General features: G+C 43.0%; 1 protein-coding gene across 1 annotated transcript in view; it reads right to left on the bottom strand.

Moving 5' to 3' along the window:
- Positions 1 to 8,575: 8,575 nt before the first annotated feature.
- WDFY3 (WD repeat and FYVE domain containing 3) overlaps positions 8,576 to 15,379 on the bottom strand; it is a 267,612-nt gene continuing 260,808 nt past the window's right edge. Inside the window, 4 exon segments of the mRNA XM_036852038.1 lie at positions 8,576 to 9,091; positions 12,820 to 13,017; positions 13,469 to 13,580; positions 14,200 to 14,523. Of these exon segments, the coding sequence (XP_036707933.1) occupies positions 8,968 to 9,091; positions 12,820 to 13,017; positions 13,469 to 13,580; positions 14,200 to 14,523 (758 nt within the window). The 3' untranslated portion in view covers positions 8,576 to 8,967.

The raw sequence follows: 15,379 nt of genomic DNA, 5'->3' as shown, positions 1-15,379 counted from the left end.
GATGAATTTTACAGTATGTTAATTATATCTCAATCAAGTTGTTTAAAAATCTGACTAGAGAATCTGTAATGGTAGGATCTACAGAGGAAGGTGTTCCGGGTCTGGGGAGGGGCGGGAAAGGGCTGCCAGTTGACTCCGCCACTGGGGACCCCACAGCTTGTTCAGGCTCCCATCCTTGCTATCTGATGGGCAGCGCTGAGGGGTGGGTGGCTCAATACTGCAGGGTGGTCAGGGAAGGCTTCCCGTAGAAGGTGACCATTGAGACGTGACTGAAACGGGTGAGGGGGGGAAGCAGAGCACAGCTGGATTAGGAGCCACAGGGCAGAGGTGACGGGCGGGGGCGGGGTGCGGGTGCAGGTGTGGCAAGTATTCGAGCAGAGTGAAAGAGGGGAGGAGCGGAGGAGCCCTGCAGGGTTTTAAGCAGGGACTGACAGGATCGGGTATCTTAGTCGGCTTGCCTGGCCGCTGAGTTGAGAATGGACCATGGCGGCAAAGGCAGAGGTAGAAAACTATTCACTTTGCTGTACCGCAGAAACTAACACAACATTGTCAATCAACTATACTCCAATAAAGACTAATTAAAAAAAAAAGCCCACAGCCAGCCCCCAAACTAAGGATGAATTCACTCACACTGTATGTCAGCAAATGCAAAGCCTGGGTTGGAGTACCCACATTTAAAAGGAGGAAGATGCAAATTAATGCTACGACACCAACACAAAACACAAACAGGGGTTTCCCTGGTGGCGCAGCAGTTGAGAGTCTGCCTGCCAACGCAGGGGACAGGGGTTCGAGCCCTGGCCTGGGAGGATCCCGCGTGCCGCGGAGCGGCTGGGCCCGTGAGCCACAGCTGCTGAGCCTGCGCGTCTGGAGCCTGTGCTCCGCAACAAGAGAAGCCGTGACAGTGAGAGGCCCGCGCACCGCGATGAACAGTGGCCCCCGCTTGCCGCAACTAGAGAAAGCCCTCGCACAGAAACGAGGACCCAACACAGCCAAATATAAATATAAATAAATAAAAAATTAAAAAACAAAACAAAACAAAACAAAAAAAACCACACAAACAGGCAGGCGAGAAGGCAGGAAAGTATTCACACATGACCAAGAACCCAGTCTGGGGGGGGAAACAACCCTAAAAGAAGAGAATTTTCTGGGAAGCCTTTGTATTATGTAACTTAGTGAAAACATATATGAATTCAATAAATGATCAAAGATGAGATGATAGAAAAATACAATGATATGAAAATGAAGATCACAGAGCTAAGAAAACCAGTTGTGGTGACAGTGTCCTTCTTACTGAATTAGACACGGTGAGAAATGGAATAGACTTGCTGAAAATTCGGTTACAGATACTATACCTACATGAAGGCAAGCCCCTGGTTTATAGGCTAGAAAGTTCTTGAAGAGGGTAGTTATGTCATTTTTATATCATCCTCAAGGATCAGTGTAATATATATCATCAGGGACATGGAAATTGCTACCTTAGGAGAAGGGAAAATAAACCTACGTGGGTGGATCCAAACTTGAGCCACAAGCATACTCGATAACATTGCTGGAATAGGTCTGTGTTCCTTCCTCTCTGCAGAATCAGCCCGCAGGGCCAGACTGTAATGACCCTTAAGTTTACAGCCAGGCTCCTTAGGTTGACTTTTGCTCCCTGGTTATTTCTGTCTAAATCAGTTTGCAAAGGAGTGGCTGGCTTTTATGAACAGAACGTGTTTTTAGGGTATATCTTTTGTTTGGAATGGAGAGCAGTGCTTGAGAGCAAGATCAAGAAGGATTTGTTTTCCTTTAAGGGTCCTCTGCTCTGGAATGCAGCTTGCAACTTCCCTTTGTCTTTGTTGAGCCGGAAGTGTAATACTGTAGTTGAAGGCCAAGGTTGAAGTTCCAACCCTTTATCTTCATGATAAAGCAGGGCAGGATGGTAGGGAAATGATATCCTAAGTACATTTTCATTGTAGTCCCCACTCCTACAAAAAAAAAAAAAAAAAAGGAAAATGGGACCTGGAAGCTGTTTGTAAAGATCCTTGGCCTGAGAGTCGGAAGTTTAGGGGTAGAGCAGGGAGTTAAACTTAACAAGCAACAGGGCTTTGGGAATGTCAAACATTTCTCTGAGTCCCTTTCCTCTTGTGCTAAATGAGGGTTTGGGCGGCATGATTTCCAAGGGCTCTTTCCAGGCTAACATTCTGCCTGCTGTGTATCTGACTGAAGATGAACTCCCCATCAGTGGCTTTAAATATTTAGGCTTTAGGAAATGTTTTAGTGCACCATTTCTTTTATGTTCATATTTCTAAATTAATGCTACAATATATTGAGAACATCTGGTCAAGCACTACATGTCCTACATATATTACCTGATTTAGTCTTTGTAACAATTCTCTGGGGGCAGGTACCATAATACAAAATTTACTTATGAGGAAGCTCAGATGTGAAGTGGCCTAATATCACACAGTAAGTGGTAGAACGAGAACTTAAACCCCAGACTGACTCTTGGTCATCAGTCTCCTGATCAATGCACCATATTAGGTAGAACAGTATCCAGTATCAAAGGATTACAATTTGTTTTTTACATTATCAAAAATTTGGAGTCTTGACTAGACGAATGTTACTATAAAAAGACCTTCTTAGAAACTCCAGCACTTCAGAGATGCACTCTTGGTCCCTGTGTGCTTTGGGCTGGGGAGGCAGTATTCCAGCAGATGGCCATGGCCCCAGTGGCGAGGCAGGACCTGGTCTTGCACTTGGCAGGTTTCAACGGGAGCCCCGCTGAAAGCCCTGGGTCTGTGATTAGGAACACTGTTCCCAGATGAGATTCAGACCTGCTGCTTTACAATTTAGGGAGCATCTCACGTATCTTCTCCTTGGACCAGTGCTTCTCAAAGTCTGGGAGTCCCAGACCCCTGGGAGTCCTGAAGACCCTTTCATGGGGTCTACAAGCTGAAGACTATTTTCATAATAATACTGAAATGTTGTTTGCCTTTTTCACTGCATTGGTATTTGTATAGAACTCAGGTGCAACAGCAACGGTGAGTAAAACTGCTGGAATCCAAGCATGAAATCAGGCAGTGGCACCAAACTACTACTATTCATTATCAAGCACTCCCAGTAGAAAGAAGGCTCTGTTTCGCTTAAGAATGTCCTTGGAGAAGCAGTAAAATTACTACTTTTATTGAACCTTGAAACTTAAGTTATGTGACACAAAATGAGAGGTACCCACAAGGCGTCTGCATCCTGAAGTACAATGTTTGTCTCGAAGAAAAGCACTCGTGCAATTGAGTTGCGGCTGGCCTGCTGCTTTTCTCACGGCACATCTTTTCGCCCTGAAAGAACAGCTGACAAACCACGGTTCTTTGACAGAAATATTCTTGAAATTAACAGAGTGAGCCTATTGCTTCAAAGAAAACAGCAAACAGTGACTGGTGCCGATGAAAAAATGTCAGGTTTTAAGCAAAAATTCTGATTTTGAAAAACTTGTGATATCCACCACTGTTTGACTTAGAATTTTCTGAGACTGCTGGAGATATTTTGATATTATGTATGATGTGATTTTTTTGATGTATTACAGAATAAAACGTCTTGGAAGATCTACACACACTGTAGTAGTAGTAATGATGTAGTGCTAAATGGCCAATGGGTGCTATAAAATTACATATTGGTAATAGATTCAACGTACAAGATAGACTAATGGAGTTTAAAGTAATAGAGTATAAAAAGTTCACTGATGTAGTTTCAAATGCCACATAGCAATCAATCTTTAAGAAACTGAAAGCTATTCAGAAACAATGACCTGCATAAGGTATTAAAATATCCTTCTCCCCGCCCCCTTTTAACCACATACCTGTGTGAGACTGGATTTTCCTCATATGCTTCAACCAAAACGAAGAATCACAAGAGGCTGAATGTAGGAGCAGATATGAGAATCCACCTGTGTTCAATTAAGCCAGACATAAAAGAGATTTGCAAAATCGTAAAACCATTCCACTCTCTTCCCTAATATTTTTTGTTTGGAAAAGTTTTTTTTTCATATAAACATGTAATCCATGTTATTACATAATAGTTTCATCATTGCTACTTCTAAATAAATTAATATATTTTTAAAATCTCAGTTTTGATCTCTGATACAGTGACTACTAATAGATGCAGCCCCTATAAACAAAAGTGGGTGGAGTCCTCAAGTTTTTAAGGATCAAAAGGTCTTCACAGACCAGAAAGCTGAAAAAACATTACTTTAGCCTCATCCCATTCTCAGGGTCAGTGTTGACACAGGAAACCTGGTGCACCAAGAGGGATTACATGAGGGGCTTCGGCAAGTCCACAAGCTGGGGAGAGCTACAGGCTCCATCTCTGAATTCCTGTGCCAGGGCTCTCCCAACACCATGCTATCTCTTGAGTGTGGTAGCTTGGTTTGGTGCCATTTCTAGCAAAAGTCAATAGGAATAATAAATAAATAAAAAGGAGCTTTGCAATGGGTGGGAGAAAATGAGAATATTGATAAGGCGAAAAAGACTAAGCTAGTGCTAAGCCAATTCCATTGGACTGCTTCTTCAACACTCCAAATGGGCCAAAATGAGGGGTGAAGAGGAAATTTTATTAAAGATGAGAAGCAAATGGCAGAAAAGGGACTTACTGAAGATCATTTGCACATTTAAACCCTGAAAAGAATTTTTGCAAGCCCGTATTTGATAGCAACTCTTCTTGAGGTCATTAGAATTATGAGTAGTACTGCATTAAAACAATGAGAACTGCCCTAGGTTTTCTCTCTTACCACTGACTTCTTATTTTTGAAGAAATATCTATTGTCGTAGAAGTTGTTAACATTCCCTATCTTCTGCCTCTGAAGTGGAGTTGCACTGGAGTGGAATTTGTAATAAGCACAATATCCTCAAATGTGGAACTCTGCTGATCATACTTAAAATGAACTGGGAATTTTGTTAGTATCTTTAGAAAGAAGAAAAGTCACTAAAGCACCCTAAATAAACTTAAAAAGTGTTTTCTACATTCTCCTGTTCTGGGAAGTCAGTTTTCAAACCAAATAAGCGAGTAACTATAAAAACGGATGTAAGTTGCTAACACTTTTCAAAGACTGAAATGGCAAGTTATCTAGCTAATGACAGTGGGCGCTGTGCTTCCAGAAAGGGGGCAGGACACCAGAGTATTCCTGACGTGAATATGGCAGGGGCAGGAGATAACAGATAGATGTATAATTTATTACTGCTTACTTTCCACAATATGATGGGTAGAGAATAGGCTCAGGGAAAAGGAGCCCAAACCATGCAATGTAGTCCTTTTCCACAGGTCCATTCAAGTCTGAGGGTCGTGTCTCCCAGAAGCCACTTGCCTCTCCCTGCGGCTGGGCACACAGTCAGCCCCAGGAGTCCAGCACAACTGGGAAGCTCAGGATGCAGAAAGCCTGGTTTTTAAAGATGGATCGCACTAGAACTGGAACCAGACCCTAGCAGCCAACACCTCTGCGAGCAGAGACTTTAAGCAGGCACTTCTGAAAGATATATTCACAACTAGAAAAGATCTACACAAAGTTTTATTAGACCTCAGTTTTGTTTTGTTTTTCCTCCCCTGAAGAGCTGGCTTAAAAACTTTCTTTTTTCTTTTCTTTTTTTTTGAGGGGGGGGGGGATGAGAAGGGGTGGTGGTAGATAGTAGGTATTTATTTGAAACGAAAAAAAAAAAGTATCTGGACTATTGCATTTAATCATGTATTGTAATTGTGTTACTCTACCTTTTTGCATCAGAGACAGATATACAATGAACATTCAGTTATCACAGATTGCACACTAGATAGTAATTCTTCAGGCCTTTTACATAACCACCAAAGAACAGATATTGGATTCTGCAATATAGTACAAAAGTCCACAATCAATCCAGTCTTAGCCAGTATCTTCAATTTACTTCTGTTGCTGTACAAATAATTGGCCATTACTAGGGCTTACAAGTTAATAACAGGACAAAAAATATACATTGCACTGACACAAAAAGTCAGCTGTGTTAATAGTCATGCAACAAGTAACCAAACTTGCTGAAATTAAAAATACTTTCTAAAAACAGTTTTAATGGCATAAATATTTTATACACAGTTCATTTACCAAAACGAAATGTATTTAAATGATACAAAGGAAAAATAAGTTTCTACCAACTTTATACATAAGAAAGTGCAAAATAACTTATCTAGAGTGTTTTGCTATTATTCAGACGGATGGCTGCTAAGGGCAGCTATTCTTCTCTTCAAAAGCATGACATTACAGTTGCACACTACACACGAATGTTAGAAGACATGGATGGATGGATGGATGGATGGATGGATGGATGGATGGATGGATGGATGGGTGGGTGGGTGGACAAACTACTACGAAGAGCAGGCAGAAGCCCTGTGAGGTACTCTCAGAGAAAGAATACGGACCACACAAAGGTGGATGTACATGCTGAGAATATATGTTGGTAAACAGATTTACATGGAACACAGAAGGACATCCAGAGGAACGATTAGTTTACGTAAGTGAGTGTACTTGTATGTGTGAGTGATTTGTGATTTCTACATTAAAAGCAAAAAGAAAAGAAACCCACTGAACGAAACAGTTGCCCACAGCACCAGCTGCCAGAGGAAATACTATCATGAGGGTTTTGGTTTCCACCTTCTAGTTATGGAAGTTGTGTCGGAAAGTTTCAAAGTGTTCATCCCATATAACTTCATATTACATAGAGGAATAACCTTTAAGTAACTACATACAGACATTCATATATTCAAGTCTTTAAAGAACATCTCTGCCATTGGGTTTGGGGTAAACATGGTTTGTGGACACAAGGAGGACGCCTCTTTTAAAAAGTGTAGAATAACACTGCTACAACTTCATCTCTAGGGCCGGACAGGGGCAAAGCCCATGATTATGTGAGAGCACAAGTCCTGCAACTGTTGAACATCCAGCATTATTTATTAGAATTGAAGTAAGAAGGTGCGGGGGGAAGAGGAAGGTGGGGAGGAGTGAGACACAGAAAGGAAAACAGAACACAACTTTTCTTCAAGTTAAAGTATTAATGCCAATAATCCTTTTATTAACAAGTATATTTGAACTTTTAGAAATGGAAGTGTTTTAATCAATTTTGATATGTAATCATAAATAGACTGTAGGCTCAAACCTAGGTAAATAAAGGTTTAAATTTAGTAAGCATAAGGCACTAAAGCAGCCTTTATATTTTCTCTTGGAGACCTAGTTATCAGGAAGAACAAATTTGTTCTTAAGCTGGTTTCAGCCCATTAGGTACAAGATTACTATTGTACCAATGCCTATTTTTGAATGCATGTGCATATATGTGCATTTTAGTGCATAAGTGTGCCTGTCACCAGGGCCTAAAGATGAAAAATCGGGAAAGCCAAAGCCGCTGTCCTTCGTATGATAACTCCATGAGGTGTGAAGGCCTCTCCTTCCTTTCTTGGGCCATAAATGCTTCTACATTTTTCAAATCACAGGGCTTTTAGAATTGTTCATAATATTATCACTAAATATCTGAAAATGTTAAAATCTAGATTAATTGTTTCATTTGTTTTATATATATATTTATATATGTACATAACACACATTTAAAAAAATCCCACCACCAAAGCCTTTTTTCTGTAAACTAAACTTATCTCTTAGCCCCCACCAGCTTTAGTCTCCCTGGATTTGTGTGTTCTGTATCCAACTAGTAGAACAAATTAAATAACTAAATATTAAAATACTGTAATTATATTCATAGCAAAAACAAAAAAATAGACATTGATACAGTATAAATCTCACGGTTTTCAGGTAGATGGCATTAAATGGTAAAGGTTAAGTATAAGCAGTTCTGACATGATCCAGTTTTACAACAAGGTTTATATGTTAATTCTGTACACTTTTTTCTTTTTTTAACCCTTTTTTGAAAATAAGCTATAGTAGAACATTAGTGTCACCAAAGACACATACTTCTTATGTTCTATGCAGGAGAAGCTAACGTGGGTTACATGCAAATATGTTTCCATTAGCTGAGGCAGGGCTGTTTCCTGAACTGCGTCGATTGCCCGACCACCGCTATGCAGTGCTAAGAGGGGATGCTGTGACCAAAGGGCAGTCCAAAGAGAAGCTTACAAGGGGCCTTATGACATTAGAACAACACTGAGGTGGTGCGTAGCCATGTGTGAGATGTAGCAACGTATGACATGCCCAAAGATTTCCAGGGTATCTCATGACCAGACTCTTATTCTCCCACACTGTTTCCTAAAGAAGGTCCACATGACACTGTTTTGGTTACTAGCTTAGGTTAAGTGGAGATACTGCGGGCAACTTGAAAGAAATGACATCAGGCACATGGGCTGGGTTTGAAACGGGGGGGGAAAGACCACAGATAATGTCTTTGAGGATTAAAAAATAAAACATATTTATAATTAATTGGTGAGCGATGTCAGACAAACCGTAAGTATTTCATTGAGTTAGTGGTTTAGTTTGAAGTCTCATGTTACAGGCAGTTAAGTCCTTATTTAGAAAAAAGGCCTTTGTACCTATTTACAATATACACAGTTACTTGCAAAGAAGTCAGATTTACAACTATTTTCTAAAAGCCTTTTTTTTTTTTTTTTTTTGTAGTCGTTGGTTTTTCCAAATAAGGATGAGGAACTCTACAAAAATGAGACGCAAGAAAAGGACAGTTAATACGTGAGGATTTTCTCTTGGAGACAGCTATTGTTAAGGGAGAATCGGATATTGAAATGTTGCTCCTAGGAACCACCTTGCATTCTTCTTGTGCTGTTCACCTGAATAGTGTCTGCCCCATGACTGTACTCTACACCCGTTTATTCAATGTTCCCTTTGAATCCCACACTTCAAACACGCGGTATGAAGAGATGTGTAAACGGAGACTGTTTTGATGCCTTCCGAGCTGCGAGTTGTGACAGGGGAATAGGGAAGGGGGTCTACAGACCGTGGTCTCCAATCGGCTTGTTGAATCTTCAACAATTTCGAGGCCCATCTTCTGAACCCCTCTCATGCTGTAAATTGTAATAACAGTTCTGACAAACACGTACCGGGGATGAGATTTTCAAGCGTTTGATTTCTGACTGAAATCGGCTGCACCTAAAGGAAAGGCAAAATGAGGTAGTTATGGGTCTTCTCCATGTTTGATCACTGGGCTCAGAAACACGAATTTAAAATCTGAATGGACAGCTTGTGGCATAACGCCCAAGACCGTTCAGGGCCAGAAGAATGCCCAAAGCCATACTGGTTTGGGTCATGTGGTTTGACCAAGGACCAAAATGAGTGTATTACTTGTGTCATTCTATGAAAAAAAGTAACATTAAACCAAGGCAAGCCATTTATTTGACTGCAGAGAATTGAAAAAAAAAAAGATTTTCCTACAGGATGAAGCCAAGGAAGTGAACATCTGTGAGGCTACTCTTCCTGTGCAAGATGGAAATGCATTCTTCCTCGTGCCCTATGAACGTGGGCGGTATGCCAATGTCTTTACTTGGAGCCTGACTTTTTTCTCTTGGCAAGAGAGGACTTACTACCCATTTTAAAAGACACTTTGGTCACTATCAAGTTCCTTTGGGCTTTTAAACACTTTGGTTCACTCCTCAGTCATTTCTTAAACAGGTAGTTTGGCTTTTCTGTCTGGTCCAAATTTTCTCATTTTCTGTTTATCTTGACAGAATTCCCTGAAGTGGACTATACTTATCGAAGTCAGAGTCCTTCATAGAAAGCATTCCTATTCCCGGCCTAAGGCAGGGTATGACCTTGGGTGTGGCACTTCATCACTTTGACCTTGGCTCTTCACAAGACTGAAACAGAGTTTTATTTCTTCCATTAGACCAGTAAAAGTACCCAGAGAATACATGAAGTGCCACCAGCAGAGGGGGTTTAAAGAACTGGACTTTGAGGAGACCCTCAGGAATGAAGGCTGGCAAGCTCCCTCAGCAACAGAAGGGCACAAAGATCTCGGTAGAGCCGCGCCCTCCTGGACAGCATTCCTTCTGTGCCTGCTCTGTCATAATCAATCACTTGTTTGGTTTGTTTTTCAAATAAAGCCTCCCTCCCACATTTGAGAGCAATAGATAATTTAAAGAATTACCTACATTTAAACAGTACTTTAAAAATTAAACTCTACAAAGAACAGATGTGTGCCAGCATATAAATGGAGGTGCTGACTATCAGAAATTATTAGATTGGGGATTTCCCTGGTCGCACAGTGGTTAAGACTGTGCTCCCAAAGCAGGGGGCCCCGCTTCAATCCCTGGTCAGGGAACTAGATCCCATATGCATGCCACAACTAAGGAGCCGGTGAGCTGCAACTAAGGAGCCCATGTGCTGCAACTAAGGAGCCTGCCTGCCTCAATTAAGACCCAGCACAATCAAATAACTAACTAACTAAATAAACATTAAAAAAAAAAGAAATTATCAGATCACTAGGCTTTACAGAGTGGGTGTCTCAAAGCACAGAACCACAAGACAGAATCCTCTGCCAGCCTCATAGAAATTCCTATAAGAAACGGCTGGCAGCAACATTCTGCTGCTTCATCTTGAATAAGACTTCCCAGGAGAAAAGGAAGACAGTAGTCTGAAAAAAATTAATAATTATAATAACACTTCTTACTGAACACCTATATTACCAGACTTTGCACCTGGTGCTTTACAAAACTCATACACGATTTCATTTAATTCTCTCAACACCTCTATTGAGCAGGTGTAATTATTCACATCTTACAGATGAAGAAACTGAAGCTCAGAGGGGTTAGTAACGTGCCTGAGATGGCACAATGGACAGCAGCCCAGGGAGCATTTGTCAGTGTAAATCCAAGGCCACCCCCTTTCCAATAAGCCAGTGCCCCTCAATAACTAACTCAGAAGCAATGATACAATTTGCGTTTTCTGTGAAAGCATCCCTCTAGTAAGGCAATATAAGCATTAGAGGGTACTGCCCATGGGATCTTTTCTGTTGTCTGCCATGGAAAGGACTGTACATGCATATGTGGGACCCCAGGGTATAAAAGACATGGCATCCAAATCAATGGTGATGGGACAGCTGAGTCTTCATACTGGGGAAATATAAGTGATCCCCACCCCATGTCATACTCTCAAATAAATTCCAAATGGATTTGGACCTAAAGACCTCAACATGAAAAACAAAACTTTGAGGGCTTCCCTGGTGGCACAGTGGTTAAGAATCTGCCTGCCAATGCAGGGGACACGGGTTTGAGTTCTGGTCCGGGAAGATCCCACACGCTGCAGGGCAACTAAGCCAGTGCGCCACAACTACTGAGCCTGCGCTCTAGAGCCCGCGAGCCACAACTACTGAGCAGCCCGTGTGCCACAACTACTGAAACCCGCGTGCCAAGAGCAGGTGCTCCGCAACAAAAGAAGCCACCGCAATTGGAAGCCGGCGAACTGCAACAAAGAGTAGCCCCCGCTCGCCACAACTACAGAAAGCCCGTGCACAGCAACGAAGACCCAATGTAGCCAAGAATAAATTTTAAAAATAATAATAAAAATGAAAAAATAAATACCAGGTGCTTTGCATATATTAGCAAAAAAAAAAAAAAGAAAGAAAAACAAAACTTTGAAACTTTTAAAAGAAAATAAATAAGGCTATCTTTATGACCACAGGATAGGGAAAGATTTTTTAAGACCAAAAAACAGCAAAAGTCATAAAAAGCAATACATACTACTACATCAAAATTAAAAACTTGTGTGACAGAAAAAACATACATAAAGTTAAAACACAAGCCACAGACTGGCAGAAGATATCTGCAAGGCATATGAAAGACAAAGGATTAGAGCCCAGAATACATAAAACAACTCCTCAAGTAGGGGGAAAAAAATCGAAGAGCAAACGCAAAAGGAAAATGGGCCAAGTTACCCAAGAGGAAACTCAAACTGGCAATAAGCATATGAAAAGATGTTCAACCTCAGAAGCACTGCAAGTTAAAACAACAAAGTAATACTGGCTATCAGATTGGCAAAAGTGGAAAAGTTTGGCAATACCAGGTGTGAATAAGAACTGGGAGAACCTGCATATACTGCTGGCGGTGGAGTAAACTAGCACGACTGTTCTGGAGAGTATTTTGAATATCTAGTTAAGCTCACGAGTATGTCTACCATCTTCAAGTCCATTCTGAGGTTATCTCCTCTAGAGAAATTCTAGCTTGTGTATTAAGAGAGCATTTATACGGGTGTGCATTGCAGCATTGTTTGAAGTACTGATAAAATGAAAGAAAATCCCTTAACAGTCCATCAAAAGGGAAGGAGATAAATACTGATATATTCATACAAAAAAAAATGACAGCAGTTAAGATGAAATTATTAGAATAATAGTTACTTATGTGAATGAATTTCAAAAACAATGTTGAGTAAAAAGAAAAATAACAAGTTACGGAGGGGTACAGACAGGATGCTGTATTTATGTAAAACTGAAAACACAATAAACAGTAATATAGTGTTATCTATGAACACAACGTATGCACTCAAAGTAAAAACACATGGAGAAGAGGGTGTGATGGGTGAGGGTGAAGAGAGGACTTAAAATGAATCTGTACTGTTTTATATGCAAATGTGATCAAATGTTAGCACCTTCCCAGCCTGAGTCACGGGTGGCCATGTGTTTGTGATGATTACCTCTGTATTTTCCAATGTGACAAATACTTCACAATGGCAATAAAAAAGAACAAGGAGGACGTGAAGGCTGGTTTAGACAGACACAGCGCACTGGAGCGGGGAGCCCGCGGCAATTCAGGACCTAAGTGCTGGGCATAACGCACATCCTCAGAGCTTAACCCACAGACACTCAGGAAGCTTGTATCTCATCTTACTTCTGGCAGAAGAGCTGACCGCAGTTCCTGCAATGGTGCCGTCTTTCCGTGAGAGAAAACCGCACGGAGCAGCCCGAACAGCTGTCCCCTCCTTCGTCCTTCACCCAGTGGTCAGCGGCAGAGCGGCCCGGCTGGTCACTCACAGACCAGCTGAAAACCCGGCCTCGACTATCGCCCACGAGGATCCTACTGTGGTCCCTGCAGGAGACACGACGCAGAGTCACCGCATGGAAGGCCTCGGCCCCGGCACCGCCATGCGGCCCGAGAGCTTCCGGTGACGCCGGTTCCCAGGGGCGTGTGCGCTGGGGAGGGGGTCGTGCGTGCAAAGGGACAAAAACGGGACTGAGCCGGAATGATGTACGCTTCCGTTTCAGCTCCCCTGGAATCGAACCGTGCCGTACCTTTGAAGAACACAGAAGGTAAAGTTTTCGTTTTTGTTTTACTTTTTTCTGAAGGCAAAGCTTTTTGGTTTTTGAAATTCGGAAGTGAAATCCACACACCGGCAGGTTTCTTCTTCTGATTCGTCTGTTGGAGCCACACATGATGATGCAGATGAAACCTGTGCTCCCAGAGACTGCCTGAGTGCGTGCGCCCAGGCTGAGCCGACGGCCCCGTGGGGAAGAGTGGCCGGAAGAGCCTGGACACTTACTTGGAGACGCCCAGGGCAGTGATCTCGGCCGGGAGCGCGTTGTCCTTCCGGTCGAAGGCCGTGTGCATCGTCAGCTTACTCCTGAACACCAGCTGCCGTTCCCACCGGTACCCTGGGGTGGAAAAGTGCGACGTGTGACTGACGAAGTGAGGGGAGCCAGCGTTTGGTAGGTGCACCCTAACCCGCTGCCCTCACACGTCAGGGTGCTGCAACACACAGCTCCGGCAGCCTCTCTGTTCTCGGCAGCTGCTGCCTCAGTTAGAGGCACAGCAGTCTGGCTTGACACTGACCATGGACCAGGTCAGGCCTTCACAAAGGCACACACGGAGAAGGGGAAATCCTCAGTACAAGAAGACACAATTTCTCCGGTTGAGGACGCTGCCCCAACTCTATCATAGGCAAAGATACCCGTGAATACAATTTTATCTATCTATCTGTAATCAACAGCTTGCCCATTTTCAAAGGTTTTCATAATCTGTGAATGAATGAAGCTTTGGTTTGAGGTGTTTTTCTTTAAAAAATGCCCAACGTATTGCAAACACCATGGCAGGAGAGAATGCCCAAGGGCCTTTTTAAGTCTGCCTTACACAAGAAGAAACTTGAGGCCCTCTTTGTTGGGGGGGTCTTGGTCACAGGGCTGGGGCAAGGGAGAGCTACAGCCCACTGCCTCCGTCCACCAACCCTCGCGCCACCCACGAGAGGCGAGAAACAGACAGCAGACTTCAAGTTACCGGGCTTCAATCTGCTGAAATTCCGCGCTTCAGCGGGATTGGGGTGGGGGTGATTAAGGGGAGCCTGCAGGTGAGGTCTGGTCTGGCCCTCTGAATAGTTCACAAATACGAAGCCGTCTTTCTCGTCGAGGCTGAGCTGGTCGGACCAGCGCCGGGAGTCATCGGAGCCACTGTCGTTACACCAGGTGGCTGTGGCTCGGCAGGAGGCCGCCCGGGGCCTGTGGCTGGTGCTGCTGGGCTGGCTGGGAGTGTCCCCGGGGTCCTGGCTGACGCTCTGCTCCTCTGCTTCGGAGTCGCTGCTGTCCTCGTCCTGGGCTTCTGGCCCTGGGTGTTGCGGTGGGAGAATCAGAGAACACACACACGTTAGAGCGAGACCCAGCTTTGTCCCGCTGGTATTTTTCCTCTACTAGTTAAGACACAAGAGACATACTATCTTAAGGTCAATATTACAGTAAGAGAAAATAAATTGCCAGAATTTCCAGCTAGGTACAGATATCAAAACGGTAGAATTTCGGTAGAGTTCACAGAATGCTTTTGGTCAAAATCCTTAGCTTGGCATTCATTCTTTCACAACCTGGTCCAAACCTGCCTTTGTGGATTCTCGCTACCTGCCTCACATTCCTGCCTCAGTTCAGCTGGGTGGTGCCAACTCTGCTCTCCACGCAGGCTGTCTGCTCCTCCGTAGAGCTAACTGTGCGCGCTCGGGTTGGCCCTACCTAGACTCACCTTCCCAATCTCTGTGTGTTCCGATGTTACCTATCTTCCAAGGCATAGCTTAAATGCTTCTTTCTCTAAAATCTCACCTGGTTCCTGCAACAGAAAGTAACTCTCTCTCCCGGACTCCTTAACAGCTGTACGGCTCTCACCTATTTAAAATTCTCACCCCACGCTATTACTTTCCGTCACTCTTTCTACAACACAGTGGTCAGTTGGAGAGAAGGGGTCCCAAGCACAGTGCCTTCCATATAGCAGTCAATATAAATGCCAACACAGATGAACGAACTGTGGATGAAAGCTTTAATTTAGAGCTTTGTTCTTCCTCCTCTTTCCATTGTTACTGTGCATTTCTTCATCTCAACTCCCTTGCAATAAAGTCTACTGCAGGGAAAATTTATGGGAAATAAATATATGTAACTGGAAAAAAGGAGAGCAAGAACGAGTGAGCAAGCACCAGCCCACT

The sequence above is a fragment of the Balaenoptera musculus genome, chromosome 5 (assembly GCF_009873245.2).
Source record: "Balaenoptera musculus isolate JJ_BM4_2016_0621 chromosome 5, mBalMus1.pri.v3, whole genome shotgun sequence".
Taxonomy (NCBI): domain Eukaryota; kingdom Metazoa; phylum Chordata; class Mammalia; order Artiodactyla; family Balaenopteridae; genus Balaenoptera; species Balaenoptera musculus.
Note: the sequence above shows the minus strand (reverse complement) of the source record. Positions and strands in the feature narration are given on the sequence as shown.